A 21788-nucleotide genomic window follows, 5' to 3' on the forward strand; every position below is an offset into this window, starting at 1 on the left:
ACTAGACAAGGCTGTCCACTTTCTCCCTACCTATTCAACATTGTACTTGAAGTCCTAGCCAGAGCAATTCGACAACAAAAGGAGATCAAGGGGATACAAATTGGAAAGGAAGAAGTCAAAGTATCACTTTTTGCAGATGATATGATAGTATATATAAGTGACCCTAAAAATTCCAACAGAGAACTCCTAAGCCTGATAAACAGCTTCAGTGAAGTAGCTGGATATAATACTAACTCAAACAAGTCAATGGCCTTTCTCTATAAACAGAATAAATAGAGAATAAACAGGCCGAGAAAGAATAAACAGGCTGAGAAAGAAGTTAGGGAAACAACGCCCTTCTCAATAGTCACAAATAATATAAAATACCTTGGGGTGACTCTAACCAAGGAAGTGAAAGATCTGTATGATAAGAACTTCATGTCTCTGAAGAAAGAAAGTAAAGAAGATCTCAGAAGATGGAAAGATCTCCCATGCTCATGCATTGGCAGAATCAACATTGCAAAAATGGCAATCTTGCCAAAAGCAATCTACAGATTCAATGCAATCCCCATCAAAATTCCAACTCAATTCTTCAACGAATTAGAAAGGGCAATCTGCAAATTCATCTGGAATAACAAAAAACCTAGGATAGCAAAAACTCTTCTTAAGGATAAAAGAACCTCTGTTGGAATCACCATGCCTGACCTAAAGCTGTACTACAGAGCAATTGTGATAAATACTGCATGGTACTGGTATAGCGACAGACAAGTAGACCAATGGAATAGAATTGAAGACCCAGAAATGAACCCACACACCTATGGTCACTTGATATTTGACAAGGGAGCTCAAACCATCCAGTGGAAAAAAAGACAGCATTTTCAACAAATGGTGCTGGCACAACTGGTTGTTAACATGTAGAAGAATGCGAATCGATCCATTCCTATCTCCTTGTACTAAGGTCAAATCTAAGTGGATTAAGGAACTCCACATAAAAACAGAGACACTGAAACTTATAGAGGAGAAAGTGGGGAAAAGCCTCGAAGATATGGGCACAGGGGAAAAATTCCTGAATAGAACAACAATGGCTTATGCTGTAAGATCGAAAATTGACAAATGGGACCTCATAAAACTGCAAAGCTTATGTAAGGCAAAAGACACCGTCAATAAGACAAAAAGACCACCAACAGATTGGGAAAGGATCTTTACCTATCCCAAATCAGATAGGGGACTAATATCCAATATATATATAAAGAACTCAAGAAGGTGGACTCCAGAAAATCAAATCACCCCATTAAAAATGAGGTTCAGAGCTAAACAAAGAATTCTTACCTGAGGAATACTGAATTGGTGAGAAGCACCTGAAAAAATGTTCAGCATCCTTAATCATCAGGGAAATGCAAATCAAAACAACCCTGAGATTCCATTTCACACCAGTCAGTATGGCTAAGATCAAAAATTCAGGTGACAGCAGATGCTGGCAAGGATGTGGAGAAAGAGGAACACTCCTCCATTGTTGTTGGGATTGCAAGCTTGTATAACCAATCTAGAAATCAGTCTGATGGTTCCTCAGAAAATTGCATATAGTACTACCAGAGGATCCCGCAATACCTTTCCTGGATATATATCCAGAAGATGTTCCAACCGGTAAGAAAGACACATGCTCTACTATATTCATAGCAGCCTTATTTATAATAGCCAGACAGTGGAAAGAACCCAGATGCCCCTTAACAGAGGAATGGATACAGAAAATGTGGTACATTTATACAATGGAGTACTACTCAGCTATTAAAAAGTATGAATTTATGAAATTTCTAGGCAAATGGATGGACCTGGAGGGCATCATCCTGAGTGAGGTAACCCAATCACAAAAGAACTCAAATGATATGTACTCACTGATAAGTGGATATTAGCCCAGAAACTTAGAATATCCAAGATATAAGATACAATTTTCGAAACACATGAAACTCAAGAAGAACGAAGACTAAAGTGTGAACACTTTGCCCTTTCTTAGAATTGGGAACAAAATACCCATGGAAGTAGTTACAGAGATAAAGTTTGGAGCTGAGACAAAGGATGGACCATCTAAAGACTGCCATATCCAGGGATCCATTCCATAATCTGCCTCCAAACGCTGACACCATTGCATACACTAGCAAGATTTTGCTGAAAGGACCCTGATATAGCTGTGTCTTGTGAGAGTATGCTGGGGCCTAGTAAACACAGAAGTTGTTGCTAACAGTCAGCTATTGGATGGATCACAGGGCCCCCAATGGAGGAGCTAGAGAAAGTACCCAAGGAGCTAAAGGGATCTGCAACCCTATAGGTAGAACAACAATATGAACTAACCAGTCCCCTGGAGCTCTTGTCTCTAGATGCATATGTATCAAAAGATGGCCTAGTCGGCCATCACTGGAAAGAGAGGCCCATTGGTCATGTAAACTTTATATGCCCCAGGACAGGGGAACACCAGGGCAAAAAATTGGGAGTGGGTGGGTAGGGGAGTAGGGGGAAGGGTATGGGGGACTTTTGGGATAGCATTGGAAATGTAAATGTGGAAAATACCTAATAAAAATATTTAAAAAGGAAAAAAAGCATCATGGAGAACAGTTGGTGTTTGACACTGTGGGTGGCTAGGAGGTATCATTGGTGCAGGTGTACACACATTTGGAGTAGATAATCCAGCATAATGGAGATGCCAATACTATGGGATAGCTATCAAGGATTGAAGCAGGTGTGGGTAAAGCCAGCCAAAGTCTACCAGACAAGCTGTGTAAGCTATAGGTGGCAGCGAAGTGAGGGTACCCAAGTTCTTTGGAGTCTAGAATATCATGAGGGAATGCCAGGCATTGGACGTTGAGTACTTATACTATTGAAGTTTGGTTTTATTGTTTTTGCACTCCCTTGTATCTTGCTGTAAGAAAATATTTTATTTATTTTGGATTTTTCAGGAGCCCATAGCTGAGAGATTTTGGATTTTAAAGAGACACTGGGTTTTAGAAGAGAACTTAGATTTTTAAAGGGTTGAAAATTTTAAAGACAATGGGACTTTAAAGTTATGCTATGTATACTTGAAGGGGGAGATTATGGTTTAATGATGATATATGTTTGTGTGTTTAGTCAACAAGGGACCACTTCTGCTGGTTGGTTCTTGTTGGCTTTACACAAGCAGAAACCACAAATCTGTGGAGAGGGAATTTCAGTTGTGGAATTGTCTTTATCAGATTGGCCTGTGGATATGCTTGAGTGTCATTTTTTTTCCGATTTATTTATTTTATATGTCTGAGTACACTGTAGCTGTACAGATGGTTGTGAGCCTTCCTTCATGTGGTTGTTGGGAATTGAATTTAGGACCTCTGCTCGCTCTGGTGGGCCCATTTGCTTAGGCCCAAAGATTTATTTATTATTATTAATAAGTACACTGTAACTGTCTTCAGACACACCAGAAGAGGGCGTCAGAACTCATGGTGGTTGTGAGCCACCATGTGGTTGCTGGGATTTGAACTCATGACCTTCGGAAGAACAGTCAGTGTTTTTACCCGCTGAGCCATCTCGCCAGCCCCCAAGTGTCATTTTTTTTTTTTAATTGACATGGGAGGAGGATTTAGTTCACAGTGGGTAGTGACAACACTGGGCAGATGGTCTTGGGTTGTATAAGAGAGAAAGCAACAAGCCATGGGCAGAAATCCAGTAAATAGCTTACATGTGTGTTTCCTGCCTCTAGTCCTACCTGAGTTCCTGGCCTGACTTTCCCTCAAGGATGGACTGTGATCAATATGTGTAAGCCAAATAAACCCTTTACTCCCCAAGTTGATGTTGGTCAATTTTTTATTATAGCAACAGAAATCTAAGTATGACAGACACCCATACTTAGTAACCCAGGCTGTTCATAAATGCAGGATCCTTCTGCTCCAATGTATTAGGATTATAAAAGCCAGGCAGCACCTGGCCTGGCTTCAACTGATTTCGAGAGTTATTGTGTTGAACCTTTCTTTTGTAAGTCATCCCTACCCCCAGGATTCTATTTCTCTATTGAGTTTTCTATCTTTCTCTCTCATTGTCTTCCTCTTTTATATTAAGCTGTTTTACTCAAAGGTCATTGACCCTTCTTGAAAACCAGTTTTTTGGATCTTTATCAATTCTTTTATTAATATTAATATCTTTTGAAGCAGTTAATAGGAAGTTATGGATTTTTGGTGGAATCATATTGCTCTTTCATATTTCTTGTGCTTTTATGTTGGGAATTGTACACCTGTTGATACTGATGTCATTAACTTTGAATTGTAGGTCTTCTCATGGCATGGCCTTCTCTTGATCATCTTCTTTTTTTTTTTTAACTGGTATAGTATTGAGCTTAATTGGTGTGTGTGTGTGTGAGAGAGAGAAAGAGAGAGAGAGAAAGAGAGAGAGAGAGAGAGAGAGAGAGAGAGAGAGAGAGAGAGAAGGGGGATAGGTATGTGTGCCAGAGTCAATGTGGTTTAAGATTGTCTTGAACTTGCTATATAGGTGAGGCTGGCTTAACCGTCCTGTCTTTACCTGTTGGAACCATGGGTGTGTGTTACCACACTCAGCTGTGTTGAGCTTAATTCTAATTAAACCATGTATTGTAGTTTTCCTGTGACTTCTGTGACCTATTTTTTAGGTTCTGATTGTATGCTTAATTTTAGAACCTACGTTACCTACTTTGCAGGGCTCAGGTAAATGTGGTCTGCCTGATAGCTATTTTATAAAGAGAAAAGTATATATGATATGTCTTTTTTATAGTTACTCCTTTGAACTTCTTATCACTGTGGATTTTGAATACAACAGTAGTGACCTGTGCCACTGTCTTTTGCATCTGGGGCAACTGCTCCAGTTGTGTCATTTCCCCCTGTTTTTGCTCTAGAGGTTAATATTCAGTATTCTATAGTTTGTCCCTCCTTGGAGCAGGGGTTTCCGCTGTAGGCTTTTGTCTCTCATTTCTTTATGTTAAAGTGTCCACTTAAGTTTTAAACAGTACAGGTGTGTACCTTTGATTTAATTAATTCTCTGTAAATAAGTCTCATAAAGTATGACATTTACCATTTATGCCAGTTAGTTAATTTTACTGTCAGTTTTTATAAATTGGTGCAAATATATTTAGTCATAAATAATACATTATTTCCAACAAGCTCTTGTTTTACCTAAGAACTAAAATGGATTGTTTTCAAAGTGGATAGTATGTGTGGTCAGATGCGTTGTGTTCAGTTTCTATTTATAGATGGGATATTCTTTGGGGGGTGTCTAATAAAAGCTTGCTTATCCAGAACAATAGTCCATCCTTCATGCCATGTTCTGTCTTGTATGTTCTGGTAGTTGGTTTTTGTTTGTTTGTTTGTTTATTTGTTGGTTTTTTTTTTTTTTTTGAGACAGTGTTTCTCTGTATAGCCCTGGCTGTTCTGGAACTCACTTTGTAGACCAGGCTGACCTTGAACTCAGAAATCCACCTGCCTCTGCCTCCCGAGTGCTGGGATTAAAGGCATGTGCCACCACTGCCTTGCTCTGGTAGTTGCTTTTGAGCACTGCTTAAAGAGCCAACTGACTCTTTCCTATAGGTATCCTTAATATGGTTATCCTTAATATTACCACATTTGAAACTATTAATGTCAGCAGTACCAGAGACTTTTCTTAGTTATTTCCCATAAAAATCATTTTATTAGCTGTGAAAAACTTGCAAGTTTCTAGAATTGCTATTTAGATCAATAGTATCATTTATTCCTACTAGAATCAGCTAAATTATATTTTAATTGACAAAAAGGGGCAAGTAACTTCCATACACTCTGCTACATAGAATGTGTTTCCTAATGGCTGGGAAGTATTGTCTGTGAAAGTTTATACGTGAAGAAGAAAGTTTTCTGGAGAGTATATTTGCTTTTAGTATAAAATCACACTGGGGTACAAAAGGCAACCTGCCATTAATGAACAGCAGCTGAGAGACGCTAGCTTTCTTTCTTACTTCGAAGACTGACATCTTTCTGGATTGAAAAAAATGATTTTCTGGTCACACTGAAACTATTTTCCCAGCAATACATGAAATATAGCAGGAGAGGCCCTGATCAGGTAACCATGGAATGGCAGCCCTAACTTAGGCTGAATGGTCTGGCAGGAAAATAAGTTGAAAATAAGCCAGATATTGAGACTATTTCTCCCTGGTCCTAAGGCGTAAGTAGAAGAAGCTAATTTCATCGTTCCTAGCGTTCAGAGTTGTTTTACTATTCCTTCTGCAGAATGGCAAGTGATGTCTGCAAAAGGATCCAGAAGGTAAATAAGTGCAGGTAAACAACTCACTTGCAGGTGAGTTAAGAAGGAACATGCAAACATGGAGTCTTTAGTTAGGTCAGAGAGAGCGAAGGAACAGAAATTGCCAAAGAATTAGGGAATAAAAAGAAAATTACGGGGTTTGGTATGGAACTAAAGGACCTTCAGGGTTATTATTTCTCTATCTTAAAATTTGAAAAAAAATGTTGGTAATTTATAAATTCTGTCATGCTGGTTAAAACAAAAAACTTATGTAAATGTACATTCTGTTTTGTTTTTACTGCCTGTCTTCTTTCTTTTGTAGACATTGTCCGGAGTGATGTTGCCTTGGACAAGCAGAAAGGCTGTAAGATTGCCCAGCACCCTGACATTATGCTGGAGCTGCAGCGAGAGAAGGCAGCGCAGATGCATCTGGTTCTTCTGAAGGAGCAATACTCCAATACGTACAGTAACCTCATACTAACAGGTAATAGGATTCTGGGCATTCTTCTATACTGACGACCTCTGTCAGTTAGCAGGCGAGTGCTTGGGAGCTGCGAGGGTGGCATCCAGATGAGTCCACATCTGCCTGTCTTTACACGACTTACTCTACTGCATTTTAAATTGTAATGACTCTTCTCTTCCTTTAACAAATATTTCTTGCAGTCTGCAGATGTTTGTAGTTCAAAGTTATGGATGATTCTCTCTGTGTGTGTGTGTGTTTTTTTTTTTTTAATTTTCAAATGACAGAACCAGTGAGAACTTAATGAAGTCTTATGAAAATACAGCTTTCTAAATGTGTGCCAATAGATTTGAGAGGATTACTAAATTTGGAGTCTTTTTAAGAAGTCGCTATTTTCTTCTTTCTGTTTATGCCCTTTCTCTGAACTCGGTAAATATAAAATATATATAAATATAAAAATGAAATGTAAAAGAGATAATTATCTTCAGGCAGAGCTGAGAATATTCTATTCCTGATAGTGTTTGAAATATCTGGAGGATTTGATTTTCTTTTTAAGCATAAAGAGGTTTAGAGCTTAGCTGTGCTTGCCCACATCCTTAATTCAGAAGTAAGTAGTGTCAGAGCTGCAGGGGAAAACAACATTTTGCAAGAGTACCTGGAAACTTTTCTGGTAAGAACATGCAAGTTGCACATTTTGTTAGGCTTTGTAAAGAGTTTCACAGTGAACTCTAACATGAGCATCCTTTAGTGTAAGATGCACAAAGAACACCTCAGTTACCTTCACTTTCTTGGGACCATCTAAAACTTGATTGATTATTGATTTGAATGAACCTTTGATAACTCAAACTGTGTGCTTTCTATGGTTTGTGAATGGTTAAGAATGAAAAAAGATGAAGCATCTGACAGTCTATGAACATCTCAAATTTATTTTTGTGGACTCTAAGTTAGGAAAATTTTACCTTTTTTTTTTTTTTTTTTTTTTTTTTATAGGCTGCCTGGCATTTTTTCACCAGGAATTGTTGAGTGGCAACCAAATTGTTTTGCTTTTGAGAAAGTGCAAGACTCCTTCAGCTTTTCTTCTTGTACCTGGTAGAAACCAGCAGTGTGAGATGAAAGCCAGATTTAGATGTTGCTTTGGCGAGCAGAGAAGATTGTGGGTTTCATAAGTGCACACCCTGGCGTTTGCTCTTTGATAGGTCATTACTGAGGGAAAACTTAAAAAATGATTTATGGCCAATGCATGCATTTCCCTAAATTGGTTATTGAGACTGAGTTTTAGTTTTGATATTTGAAAAGAACATAGATTTTTCTCCAGGTTTTTTCAGCTTACCCCAAAGAGTGCACATGTATACATCTTTATATCTTTTTCTAATTTAGTGATTAAAAATGAAATATTTTATTTTCTCTTTCTCTAATATTTTTAGGATTGTATTAGTAGGGTCATATCCCGTGTCCTTTATTATGGCATGCAATAGACTTTAGGGTAATTCTAACCCTAAACTGTGGACCCAGAGTGTGGTTCAAAGGCATATTATCTTTAAAAACACAGTGTTCTAGTGAGTTCAGTGGAATCTTTCTAATTCTCAGTAACATAATCCCTTTGGATGTTTATTCACAGTTCAAACTGTTGGAATCAACATTGTCAGCTTTTGCCCTGACAACTTGCTTACTTTCCACTAAACAAACTTACCCTAGAGAAGAGCCTCTTTCCTGCTCTCCCTTCTCCCAAGCTGCTTCAAAGCGTCCTCAGGCATTTCCACATTTTTCACTCCTGTGCCTTTGTCCCAAGGTGGTACCTTGTAGCAGACAGAGTATTTGGTGTAGCCCTGGTTTGTTTACGTGAAAGTTCAGAAGGTTTTGGCTCCAGGTGTTGTGAAGAGATGGAGTCATTTCAGTTTAGTACTGATGGTGAAACTATTTTAATGTCCTTTAACTCACTCTTTGATTTTACACAGTGTGGCTTTCTAATTGTTATGAAGTTTAATCCTTGATTTCTTGTATAAATCCTGAGAACATGGTCTCCAGACAGCTAAACATAATATTTAAACATAACTAAACTAAGTTTTGTAAATATTTCCCTTTTCGGTGATGAATGTATATTGGTAAGGAGGGTGAAGTTGAAGGGGCAGAGACCTCTCAAATGAATTGACTTTTCTTTACCAACATATTCAGAACACCTACTTGGTGTTCCTGCTTGGTGATAGTCTACTTGTTTTCAATAGCTCCGACATAGTGTATTTTGCAATGAAGGTACTTAGAAAACTGGGCCACTAAAATCTCAGGAAAAGTTAAGTTTTCAGAATTTTCCCTACCTTTCCATATTATTTACAGACTTCCCTAGTTTGAGTGTATAGTAATTGCCTTGTGGTAAGTTAGCGGTATATATGGCAGTATGTTTGAAAGGCATGTATTCCAAATCACAAGCGGATTCTCATCTTCAGGTATTCTCCCTTGAGCTGACATGAGTGTTAGCCTTGGTCGAGGTGAGAAGTGCCACTTACTAGCATATGTTTCAGTTGATGGCACCTTTTCATTAGCTGCTCCTCAGAGGAGGGAAAAGGATAATTTATCTTTGACTGTATTCTAATCACTTACAAAAAAAAAAGACCTTTCTGCTGTATTGATGGTTAATGGTTATTAATAGAAACTAATACAGAAGAACCAACTTTAATGCATTGTATTTCTCTCTACATCATATTTAAAATATATTTATTGATGCTATTTTCCATTTCTTTGTTTATCTATCTATCTATTTAACAGTTCAGTATGTATGTGGGTCAGAGGGCAACCTTTGAGAGTTGGTTTTTTCCTTCCTCTTGTGGTCTCTGGAATTGAACTCAGGTCATTGGGCTTGGTAGCAAGTGTCTTTACCCATTGAGCCATACTGCCAGCCCTTTTCCCATGCTGTCTCAGGGCTCTCATGGGAATGATTTGCATGGTATTGCGAATGCTACCTGCTTTTCCTAGCCTGGAGGGGTTTTGAAATGAACACTTAATGTTATTGGAAGGGACTGGAGCCATTCCAATAGTGATAGAATAGAACTGTTTTAAATGGTGATGGGTTGTGTCTTAGAGTTTTCTTTTTTTTTTTTTTTTTTTGGTTTTTCGAGACAGGGTTTCTCTGTGTAGCCCAGCTGTCCTGGAACTCACTCTGTAGACCAGGCTGGCCTCGAACTCAGAAATCCGCCTGCCTCTGCCTCCCAAGTGCTGGGATTAAAGGCGTGCGCCACCACACCCGGCCTAGAGTTTTCATTCATTGCGGATGTGGAGATAAATAATTATACTCAAGTCCCTTCAGCATGAGAGTTGTCCTCGTACAAATCACAGAAGAAAGGACAGATAGGGAACTTTTAAGAGAAAACCAGGATCAAGTCTTAACATTTCTTGTGCTCTCATGATTTTTAATATAGTAGTACTATATAAACTTGTTGACATGTTCTATTATAGACATTGTGAATTAATCTGAAGACTGTTTTTAAGGAATGCTATTAACATGTCTTTACATGTTCCCTCTGCCTCTTTCCCTTTTACAGGTATAAAAAGAATATTTGTGATGGATTTTTGTAATCATATGAAAAAAACAGATAAATCCACTTGAACAAATACTTGAATTTCACTTAGAACATAAGCTCCTGGAAGTCAAGGAGTGTATTTGTGTAGCATTTGGAATAATACATAGAACACAGTGAATGATGTTGTAATGAGGCCAAATTTTAAAAATTACTTATAGTATGATGTCAGTCACTTCTCTGCATTTGGACAGCATAAAACCATATAGCCATTAAAATAGATGTATACATACATTTAAATATTTCTTTATGAGGATTTTTTTCTCATGTATTGGCTGCCAGTTTTAGTTTTGTGTCTTAGTCTTTATCAGGCTCTGAATTAGAGTAGGGATTTTTGTGGTTGGGTTTGTGCTACTGTAGTAAATGAATAGAGTAAAAGATTCTATTTCTTTGCCGTGGCCCATTTTGTGGGCATGAACTGAGCAAAAGGGCTCTCATTAGTAGAACAAGACTGTATCCACATGCCATAATGTCCAGGTGCCTGTTTTTTAGGTAAGTGTAAGACTACGGTAGCCCACTAAACACAAAATTATCTTTGATTTGAGTTCCTTTGTAGCACCTTCTTGATAATCTAAATTTAAAGAGACCTCCCTGGTTTTACTGTTATTGACCTATTGTTTGTGTCATTAACTTGACAATTCTGTGTAAGTTTAAAATAACTTCTGACAGTGTTTATTCATTTCAATTACAGTTCAAAATTAATTTTGCTACTGGTTTAAAGGAACTGATTTATATTGTCTAAATAATTACAGTGGATTCTCAGCACAGTGAATCTAGTTAACTATCATTTCACAGGTTTTAGACATCCCTATTGGACTCATTTGACTGGTCTTATTTTCTTTACTAATATGAATATGCTATAGTGTATCTGCATAAGCGACATCATTGAGTGCTCCTTTACTTTCTTCTTCTCTTCTCTGAATGTTTGAAGCAGCCTCATCTGTCTCCTTTGCTAAGTTCTCTTAGCTCATTCAAAACCATCATTTATAGCTCCTTTGTACAGTAGTACCACATTTTATATTTCCATAAAGGGACAAGGAAATACCTCTTTTGATGACGTTTTGTTTTGTAGGGTAAAAAGGACATTTGTTTATCAGTATAAATCTGAGTGGTTCTGATTCAAGGATGAGCGTAATGAGTTCCTGGATAGCAGGGGTTTTAATGTCAGTTCTCTTCCCTCTATGGCATTTATGACAAACTTTATCAAAGAAGGTGAGATAATGTTTAAATATTACAATGAAAAGTTATTAGCAGTATTTGACATACTTATTTGCAAATTTGTTAACATAGAGGAAAGTGTCTTTCTTATTCTAAAATTTTTTATGCATGGCTAGAGATTATATCACATGAATATATATACCTATATATTTAAATATAAAAATTTAATTAAAAAATTCAAATTTGTTCCACTATATTTGAATTTTCCAGAACCTAATAGGGTAGTCACATATATAACTGTTTTTCTATATAAACTGTTATATATATATATAAATATGTGTATATATACATATAAAATTATGTATTATTTATATACATGTATAAAATATAAAAGTATACTTTTGTTTGTTACATATATTATACACATTCATAATTTGCTCACATGATTATAGAGGCAAAGGAATGCCATGACAGGCTGTCTCCAAGTTCAAGGCTCTGGGGCAGTGGTAATGTGTTTTAGTTTAATGCTGAAACCTTAGAACTAAGGAAATCAAATATGTAATTCTCAGTTTGAAGATGATAAGGGGAGTGGAAAAAGAGAAGGAGGAGCAAAGAGACAAGAAAGGGAGATGGGGAGAGAAAGGAGGAAAAAGAAGGAAGATAGGGAGGGAGAGGACGATGAAGAAGAGAAGAGACAAGGAGAACGAACTGCTTTTTCTTGGCTCCTTTTGTTCTGTGTAGGTCTCCAGCCAATCTGATGGCACCTGCCCATGTTCTGCCCATGCAGATCTGCCTCATCCACAGTGGTCAGACTTCAGTTCCAGCCTCTCAGAAATGTTGCCATAGACATACCCAGAATTAGTGCTTCATTATTTTCCTAGGTGTTCAGTAGCTAATATTTTCCTCAGTATTTATACTAACTAGTCAAGTTAGAATCTGAAATGAACAGCTACACCCTTCATCTAGTTACATACTTGAGAAACTGACTAGTAAAACCTCTGTTATCCTCTCTCTATATACACTCAAAGTGGATAGTGTTATAACCATTGAAGCACACTTGATGGGAATTTGTGTTTTGGAAGTAAAGTGTGCATTTATCCAACCTCTCCTAATTCCTAATGGTGAGTTGAGTTTCAGAATAAATAAATGAAATTAGCGTTCATTTAAAAATATTTTCAGGAACTTTATCCAAGACAGAGATTCTCAGGTTTGAGAGAGTAAAGATTTTTTTGTTAAGAATCAAGTAATAGTCCAGAAAATCAAATCACCCCATTAAAAACGGGGCTGAGAACTGAACAAAGTATTCTCACCTGAGGAATACCAAATGGCTGAGAAGCACCTGAAAAAATGTTCAGCATCCTTAATCATCAGGGAAATGCAAATCAAAACAACCCTGAGATTCCACCTCACACCAGTCAGAATGGCTAAGTTCAAAAATTCAGGTGACAGCAGATGATGGCGAGGATGTGGAGAAAGAGGAACACTCCTACATTGTTGGTGCGACTGCAAGCTGGTACAACCACTCTGGAAATCAGTCTGGCGGTTCCTCAGAAAATTGGACATAGTACTACCAGAGGATCCCTCAATACCTCTCCTGGGCATATATCCAGAAGATGTCCCAACCGGTAAAAAGGACACATGCTCCACTATGTTCATAGCAGCCTTATTTATAATAGCCAGAAGCTGGAAAGAACCCAGATGCCCCTCAACAGAGGCATGGATACAGAAAATGTGGTACATTTACACAATGGAGTACTACTCAGCTATTAAAAAGAATGAATTTATGAAATTCCTAGGCAAATGGATGGACCTGGAGGGCATCATCCTGAGTGAGGTAACCCAATCACAAAAGAACTCACATGATATGTACTCACTGATAAGTGGATATTAGCCCAGAGACTTAGAATACCCAAGGTAAAAGATACAATTTGCAAAACACATGAAACTCAAGAAGAATGAAGACCAAAGTGTGGACACTTTGCTCCTTCTTAGAATTGGGAACAAAACACCCATGGAAGGAGTTACAGAGACAAAGTTTGGAGCTGAGACAAAAGGATGGACCATCTAGAGACTGCCATACCCGGGGATCCATCCCATAATCAGCTTCCAAACGCTGACCCCATTGCATACACTAGCAAGATTTTGCTGAAAGGACTCTGATATAGCTGTCTCTTGTGAGGCTATGCTGGGGCCTAGCAAACAGAAGTGGATGCTCACAGTCAGCTATTGGATGGATCACAGGGCCCCCAATGGAGGACCCAATGGAAGAGCTAGAGTAAAGACCCAAGGAGCTGAAGGGATCTGCAACCCTATAGGTGGAACAACATTATGAACTAACCAGTACCCCCCCAGAACTCATGTCTCTAGCTGCATATGTATCAGAAAATAGCCTAGTTGGCCATCACTGGAAAGAGAGGCCCATTGGTTGTGCAAACTTTATATGGCTCAGTACAGGGAAATGCCAGGGCCAAGAAGTGGGAGTGGGTGGGTAGGCGACTGGAGGGGGAGCGTGTGGGGGACTTTTGGGATAGCATTGGAAATGTAAATGTTATAAATACCTAATAAAAACATCTAAAAAAAAGAATCAAGTAATAGGACTTCTTTGTATAGTGAAGGGCATTTCTTTTTTTTTAATTTTTAATATTTTTTTATTACGTATTTTCCTCAATTACATTTCCAATGCTATCCCAAAAGTCCCCCATACTCTCCTCCCTCTCCCCCATTTCCCTACCCACCCATTCCCATTTTTTTTTTTTTTTTGGCCTGGCATTCCCCTGTACTGGGGCATATAAAGTTTGTGTGTCCAATGGGCCTCTCTTTCCAGTGATGGCCGACTAGGCCATCTTTTGATACATATGCAGCTAGAGTCAAGAGCTCCGGGGTACTGGTTAGTTCATAATGTTGTACCACCTATAGGGTTGCAGGTCCCTTTAGCTCCTTGGGTACTTTCTCCAGCTCCTCCATTGGGAGCCCTGTGATCCATCCACTAGCTGACTGTGAGCATCCACTTCTGTGTTTGCTAGGCCCCGGCATAGTCTCACAAGAGACAGCTATATCAGGGTCCTTTCAGCAAAATCTTGCTAGTCAAACCTTATTTTTTTTTTTAATATTTTTTTTTAAATATTTTTATTACATATTTTCCTCAATTACATTTCCAATGCTATCCCAAAAGTCCCCCATAGCGCCCCCCACTTCCCTACCCACCCATTCCCATTCTTTTGGCCCTGGCATTCCCCTATATTGGGGCATATAAAGTTTGCAAGTCCAATGGGCCTCTCTTTCCATTGATGGCCGACTAGGCCATCTTTCGATACATATGCAGCTAGAGACAAGAGCTCCGGGGTTCTGGTTAGTACATCATGTTGTTCCAACAATAGGGTTGCAGATCCCTTTAGCTCCTTGGGTACTTTCTCTAGCTTCTCCATTGGGAGCCCTGTGATACATCCAATAGCTGACTGTGAACATCCACTCCTGTGTTTGCTAGGCCCCGGCATCATCTCACAAGAGACAGCTATATTTGGGTCCTTTCAGCAAAATCTTGCTAGTGTATGCAATGGTGTCAGCGTTTAGAAGCTGATTATGGGATGGATCCCTGGATACGGCAGTCTCTAAATGGTCCATCCTTTCATCGCAGCTACGAACTTTGTCTCTGTAACTCCTTCCCTGGGTGTTTTGTTCCCAATTCTAAGAAGGTGCACAGTGTCCACACTTTGGTCTTCATTCTTCTTGAGTTTCATGCGTTTATCAAATTGTATCTTATATCTTGGGTATCCTAAGTTTTGGGCTAATATCCACTTATCAGTGAATACATATTGTGTGAGTTCTTTTGTGATTGTGTTACTTCACTCAAGATGATGCCCTCCAGGTCCATCCATTTGGCTAGGAATTTCATAAATTCATTCTTTTTAATAGCTGAGTAGTACTCCATTGTGTAAATGTACCATAATTTCTGTATCCATTCCTCTGTTGAGGGACATCTGGGTTCTTTCCAGCTTCTGGCTATTATAAATAGGGCTGCTATGAACATAGTGGAGCATGTGTCCTTTTTACCGGTTGGGACATCTTCTGGATATATGCCCAGGAGAGGTATTGCTGGATCCTCCGGTAGTACTATGTCCAATTTTCTGAGGAACCGCCAGACTGATTTCCAGAGTGGTTGTACAAGCTTGCAATCCCACCAACAATGGAGGAGTGTTCCTCTTTCTCCACATCCTCACCAGCATCTGCTGTCACCTGAATTTTTGATCTTAGCCATTCTGACTGGTGTGAGGTGGAATCTCAGGGTTGTTTTGATTTGCATTTCCCTGATGATTAAGGATGTTGAACATTTTTTCAGGTGTTTCTCTGCCATTCGGTATTCCTCAGGTGAGAATTCTTTGTTCAGTTCTGAGCCCCATTTTTTAATGGGGTTATTTGACTTTCTGGAGTCCACCTTCTTGAGTTCTTTATATATATTGGATATTAGTCCCTTATCTGATTTAGGATAGGTGAAGATCCTTTCCCAATCTGTTGGTGGTCAAACCTTATTTTTAATGATGGTTCTTAAATGCTTTAACCTCCTTTTAGCCTATCACCCACCAGAGGTGGTGGGAAAGAAAGGATACAGGCACATAAGCCTGTCTCAGCCAACATCACTCTGCCAATCAGCCTGAGTCTGTGGAAGCAGCAAGAAACTGCAGCACACCCCAGAAGCTTTTTTTTTTTTTTTTTTTGGTGTGGTTCTCTCTATGGAGTCCCCAAAAATGCAGCTCAACTATGCAATGTAAGGCAGATGAATACATGTGTGTTGTTAGCAAAGAATTCATTACGTGTCCTTTCACCTGCTTGCTTTGGCAGAACACCCTTTCTCCTGTGTCTGCTTCAGCCACACATTCCTTCACGAGTCTGCCTTAGTCTTTCACCTGTGTCTACTTCAGCTAAACATTCCTTCATGTGTTTGCCATAGCAAAACACCATCCAACCAACTCCACTTCAGTAGTCCATGACTATGAATGACATACTGAATACTATTGGGTCAATGACATCAGATCACGAGTAATTTGTATAATAAAATGATGCTATATTTATTTTGCTAATTTCTTTTCTTTTCTTCTTTGTGGTAATTAGGAGCTTCAAGGAAAAGAAAACGAGAAGGAATTGTGTCATTTATAAATTTCTCTGACTAGTTAAACATGGAAAATTGTGAAAGTATGACTTACTTTTCTAAGGTAGATGATCTTTCTGGTACTTTTCTTTTTAGTATAGTGATTCCCAACCATTCTAATGTGGTGGCAGTTTAATATAGCTCTTTATGTTGTGGTGACTCCCAACCATAAATTTTTTGTTGCTACTTCATAACTGCAATTTTGCTAGTGTTACCAATTGTAATGTAGATATCTATGTTTTTTGATGGTCTTAAGGAACCCTTGTGAAGGGATCATAGGGTGGCAACCCACAGATTGAGAATCTGGTTTAGTACATGTAGCATGTAGTTTTTATGTAGCATGTAGTTTTTGATACCCCACTTTAATCTCTGGGCACTGCACTACCAACCCCACCCAGGTGCCCTCTGATCCACAGATGAAACACACATATATATTTACTTATTTAAATATGCTTTAGCTCAATGGTCGGGTTCTTCTAAGCCTTCATTGGTTGTCATACCCTTCTTTTCAATCCCAGCTCAGCACCCTAAGTCTTCCCTTTACTTAGTTGCCCAGTTTCATTTTCCTTGTTCAGCCCCCTAAATCTGCCCTTGGCTTAATTATGTTCCTAATATCCTGCCTGCTGCTCCAGACCCAGGCAGAAAAGCAACCAGTGGGCACTCTGCCTAAGATCTCACATAGCTGATGGCTCTTTCTCACTCCGAAGCATGGCGAAATGTCTCTCTCTTCCCTTGTGTCTGCTAGTCTGCCTAGGGGAAAACTGGAAGTCCTGCCTATTCTGCCCAGCTCATTGGCCACTAGCATCTTTATTGATCTGTCAAGAAGCAGTTGGGGAACAGGATCACCAGGGTTCACATACAGACTCCTGGTCAGAGCATTAGAACTACCCCCTGTAGGTACAAGCAACAACTCACTCAGAGTTTTCACCTTGCTCGCTTTATGTAAGGAAGAGTCTTCCTCCGGTCAATACACTTTTCTTTCTTGTTGTAAAAGTAATGCATAAGCACTGGAGAAATCTTGGCAACTCTCTGTACCAAAACATAACAGATAACTTAGTTCCTATACCGCAAGTGCCTCATCCATATATTCAACCAGCTGAAGGTAAAATAGTAATAAATACCATATCCGCACTGATATTGCAGTTTTTCTTCTCATTCTTTCTTAAACAATGCAGCAATATCATATAACTGCTTACATAACACTTATATTGCACCAGACATTCTATGTGTATTAGTGAGCTTTCATTTCTATCATAAGTGCTTGACACAAAGTGCTTATTAAGGAAATACTTTCATTTAGTTTTCAGTACCAAGAGTTCAAAGTCCAAATTATATTTTGGAAGTTCTGTTGGAACATGATGTTCCCATGATGGATGGCTACGTATATAAGGAGTTAAGAAATAAAGACACAGTTAGGGAGTATTGCTACTTTTATCATACCCCTCCCACAAGGACCATCAGTCTTTTCAGAGACAGGATCTCAGTTAATGGACTCCCACTAGATCACATCTGTAAAGGTTCTACCGCTTCCCAGTATTGGCACTCATTAAGCTTTTAACAGGTGGCCACTTGAATACTTGAATCATAAGTGTAAGTAATTAGAGATTCTCTAAAGTATAGAAGAGGTTTTATATATAGATGATATGGATGTATAATTACATTTTATATAAGCAGTTCAATTATTCTTTAATTTTGGTATTCATAGGAAATTTTGGAATCCCTTATTATTACTAAGAATAACTATTCTATTTGTATATTAAAAATAACTAAAATATGTTTGGTGTTCTAGATATATTTTTATAATTAAGATTCTGTGTTGAAATGAGAAGATGGTAGATGATACACATGTATGGAATGCTAGAATCTCTGGGACATAAATCACAATAAGTATAGCTATTCTAAGATATGGGTGATTGCAGGAAAACATTAGTTTTAGTAAAAAACACAGAAAGGAAACTTTGGAAAACAGAAGCAGAGAGTCTGGAGGTCTTGGCTTCTGTAGGGGAGTGTGAGTGCAACTTCAGAGGAACCATGGCTTAAGAAAAAGAGAGCCTCAGGAAACTCCTACTGCTCTTTCAATAATAGATAACTGAGGGAATCAAGGAGAAAGGGAGGGCAAGAAAAAGGAAAGGGAGGGAGACTGGGAGAAGGAGGGAGAGAGAGAGAGAGGGAGGGAGGGGAAGAGGGATGGAGCGGGGGGGGGGGAAGGAGACCCTCTTAGGACTCAACCAAAACAGTGTGTCAAGAAGCTCTTTTGAAAGATCCTGAATTTTCTAGTTGGGACATTGAGCATTTCAATTCCATTTTTATTTCAGCTTGCGTTCCTTTTAATGTTTCTATTTTCTTATTGAGTTCAGTTTTCAAATCTGGACTTATCTTCATCATTTCATTCTTTTGGCCTTGTATTTGTATTTTCTTGGATATAACCCATGTGTTTGTTATCCTCTTAGAGTTCAGTGAAGTATTTGTGTCTTTGTTAAAGTCCTTGAGTTCTTCAATAAAGTTTATGATTTTTTTCTTGATTCTGTGTCCTGGACAGTTTTCATTATTGGTAAAATATTAGAATATTATTAGCAAATATAAAAAATAAATGCTAGCAGAACATATAAAAAGTGATATTCTTGCCCACCTATTATCACCCCGGTTTCAGGCTTTTGTAATTGAAGAACATTTGTTTTGAGTAAACACATCTTTCCAGCATACATACTGAGTGAAAAGCTCCTCAGTGCTGCTCCTGTCCTCCCCAGTGGGCTTGGAATGTCTTTACAGAGACTGAGTTAGGTTTCTTTTTACTGCTCCATGGTAAGCACTGTCGTGGGAGGGAGAGGAATTAAGAATTTATACTTCCGGCTCTCATGGAGGCAGCTAGCTCGAGGCTGGGGTGCGCTGAGCCGTGTTTTGTGCCCTGCGCTGCCCAGACTAGTGAACAATACAGTCAGGATGGCTAAAGTTGACCCCAAGAAACTAAAGGGCAAGATGTCTTCTTATGCCTTCTTCGTTCAGACATGCAGGAAAAAACATAAGAAGAAAAACCCAGAGGTTCCAGTCAATTTTGCAGAGTTTTCCAAGAAATGCTCTGAGAGGTGGAAAACTATGTGTAGCAAAGAGAAATCAAAGTTTGATGAAATGGCAAAGGCAGATAAAATAAACTATGATTGGGAGATGAAAGACTATGGACCAGCTACAGGAGGCAAGAAGAAGACGGACCCAAATGCCCCCAAAGACCTCCATCTGGATTTTTCTTATTCTGCTCCGAATTCCGCCCCAAGATCAAATCCACAAACCCTGGCATCTCCAATGAAGATGTGGCAAAAAAGTTGAGTGAGATGTGGAACAACTTCAGTGACAGTGAAAAGCAGCCTTATGTTACCAAGGCAGCAAAAAGCTGAAGGAGAAGGATGAGAAGGATGTTGCCGACTGTAAGTCTAAAGGGAAGTTTGATGGTGCCAAGGGTCCTGCTAAAGTTGCCCGGAAAAAGGTGGAAGAGGAGGAGGAGGAAGATGTATAAAAACTCCGTCTCCTTGTGAATACCTTAAAGTAGTAGAGCACTGTGATGGACACATCTCTTATTTGAGTTATGTCTGCTGACCTTGTTAGGTTTAATTACAAAATTTGATCATGATCATATTGTAGTTTCTCAAAGTGTCAGTGGTTTACATGAAGTGGCCGTGGGTGTCCGGAGCGCCCTGAAACTGTATCAAAATTGTACATAGCTCCAAACATTTTTAAAATGAAAAGGTACTCTCATGTCCTCCTCACTCAGTGCACTTTGCTTTTGGTGTGACAAGGCATTTGACAATGTTTCTGGCATTTTGTTCTCAGCTCATAAGGTAGTTTAACTATATGGCTATTGGCTAGAAATCCTGAGCTGTCAACTGTACATATCTATAGTTTGTAAAGAGAACAAAACAACCCAGACAGATTCTTGATGCTCCTTGTTTGGTGTGGAGGCTGTGAGGGGAAGATGCCTTTTGGAGGGGACGTAGCTCAGGTCGTGCACTGTGAGGCTGGACCTGTTGATACTGCGGTGGGCATCCATTTAGCTTCAGGTTGTCCTGTTTTTGTATATAGTGGAATAGTATTCTACTGACATTCTTAGTTGTGGAAAGGGGGAAGGGGTTGGCTGGCATGAGAAGTGTTTGGAATTTTTTCTTTAGATAAGTGCAGTAGGTTTTAAACTTTTAAAAGAAACTGTAGAACTCATTATTGTCAGCAAAGCAAAGAACTACTGCATCAATGGAAGTTCAAGAACCCTCTGGACCTAAATGTAATTTGCAACATTCTGTTTTTTTTTTTGTTTTGTTTTGTTTTGTTTTGTTTTTTTGTATGTTTAGAATGCTTAAATGTTTTTGAAGTTAAATAAACAGTATTACATTTTTTAAAAAAATTATATTTGCAGTTATGAAATGCAACTAATGGAAATCTTTGCATTTATAAGATGCCTTAAATTTTACACTTAAATTGTTAGTTAAAACACTGAAATCAATAAAATAATTCAAGGAATATAAAGAAGAAATATATATATATATATAATATATAGTGAAGAAACCTAACTGACAGGGAATTGTGGGGGACAATGTTAATCAACAGAACAAACTTTCATAAATACGTAAATAAACATTAAAGAATGCACTCAGAACTTATCCTCGGTGAGGCAGCAATGTGGCTTTAGAAACAAAGGTCCCTCCCTCCATAGCTCACTCTGGGAACACAGAACAAGTGTCACTGGGCTGTATTCTACCTCCAGCCTGAAGATCACCTGTCAATATGTATACAAAATGGAGAAATACTGAGTCAGAACTTCACAGTATTACATGAGGTAGACATCTAGCCTGAGTCCTAGATACTACACAAAGATGGACCTGGTACCTGGGCCGCACAACTACAAGAAATCTCTGAGAGGTAAGGGTGCGTGTGTCCCGTCCCCAGAGTGACTGAAGGAATCAGGCCTTCTCTGCTCTAGAAGGAAGTTGCATATAGATGTTATATCCCCTGCCTAGGCCTTTCTCCCTCATTGTACACTTCTCTCATTTGGTAATCTCAATATCATAGGCCAGCGATGCTCTGTCACTTGTGCTCCCCTCATGTTCGCAGGCTAGGCTTAGCCTGGAGCTTCTGCCTCCTGGGTGCTGCGATTACCTTAGGTCATCTGATCACACTTCTTCACCTCTTCCTCTTTTCATTCTCTGCCTGGAGCTGCTTCATCTCCTCCCTCTGTCTTTAT

The 21788-nt window shown here is 38.8% G+C and overlaps 1 protein-coding gene and 1 pseudogene across 3 annotated transcripts in view; both read left to right on the forward strand.

The window, feature by feature from the left end:
- The window catches only part of Hpse2 (heparanase 2 (inactive)), a 602344-nt gene that overhangs the window by 90340 nt on the left and 490216 nt on the right, over nucleotides 1-21788 (forward strand). For all 3 annotated transcript variants that reach the window (XM_021151789.2, XM_021151790.2, XM_085833912.1), the window contains exon 3: nucleotides 6557-6718. In XM_021151789.2, the coding sequence (XP_021007448.1) occupies nucleotides 6557-6718 (162 nt within the window). The remainder of the gene's footprint in view (nucleotides 1-6556; nucleotides 6719-21788) is intronic.
- Nucleotides 12654-20072, forward strand: LOC110285952 (high mobility group protein B3 pseudogene; annotated as a pseudogene).

The sequence above is a fragment of the Mus caroli genome, unplaced genomic scaffold, assembly GCF_978045245.1.
Source record: "Mus caroli unplaced genomic scaffold, Mus_caroli_1 scaffold_20, whole genome shotgun sequence".
NCBI lineage: Eukaryota > Metazoa > Chordata > Mammalia > Rodentia > Muridae > Mus > Mus caroli.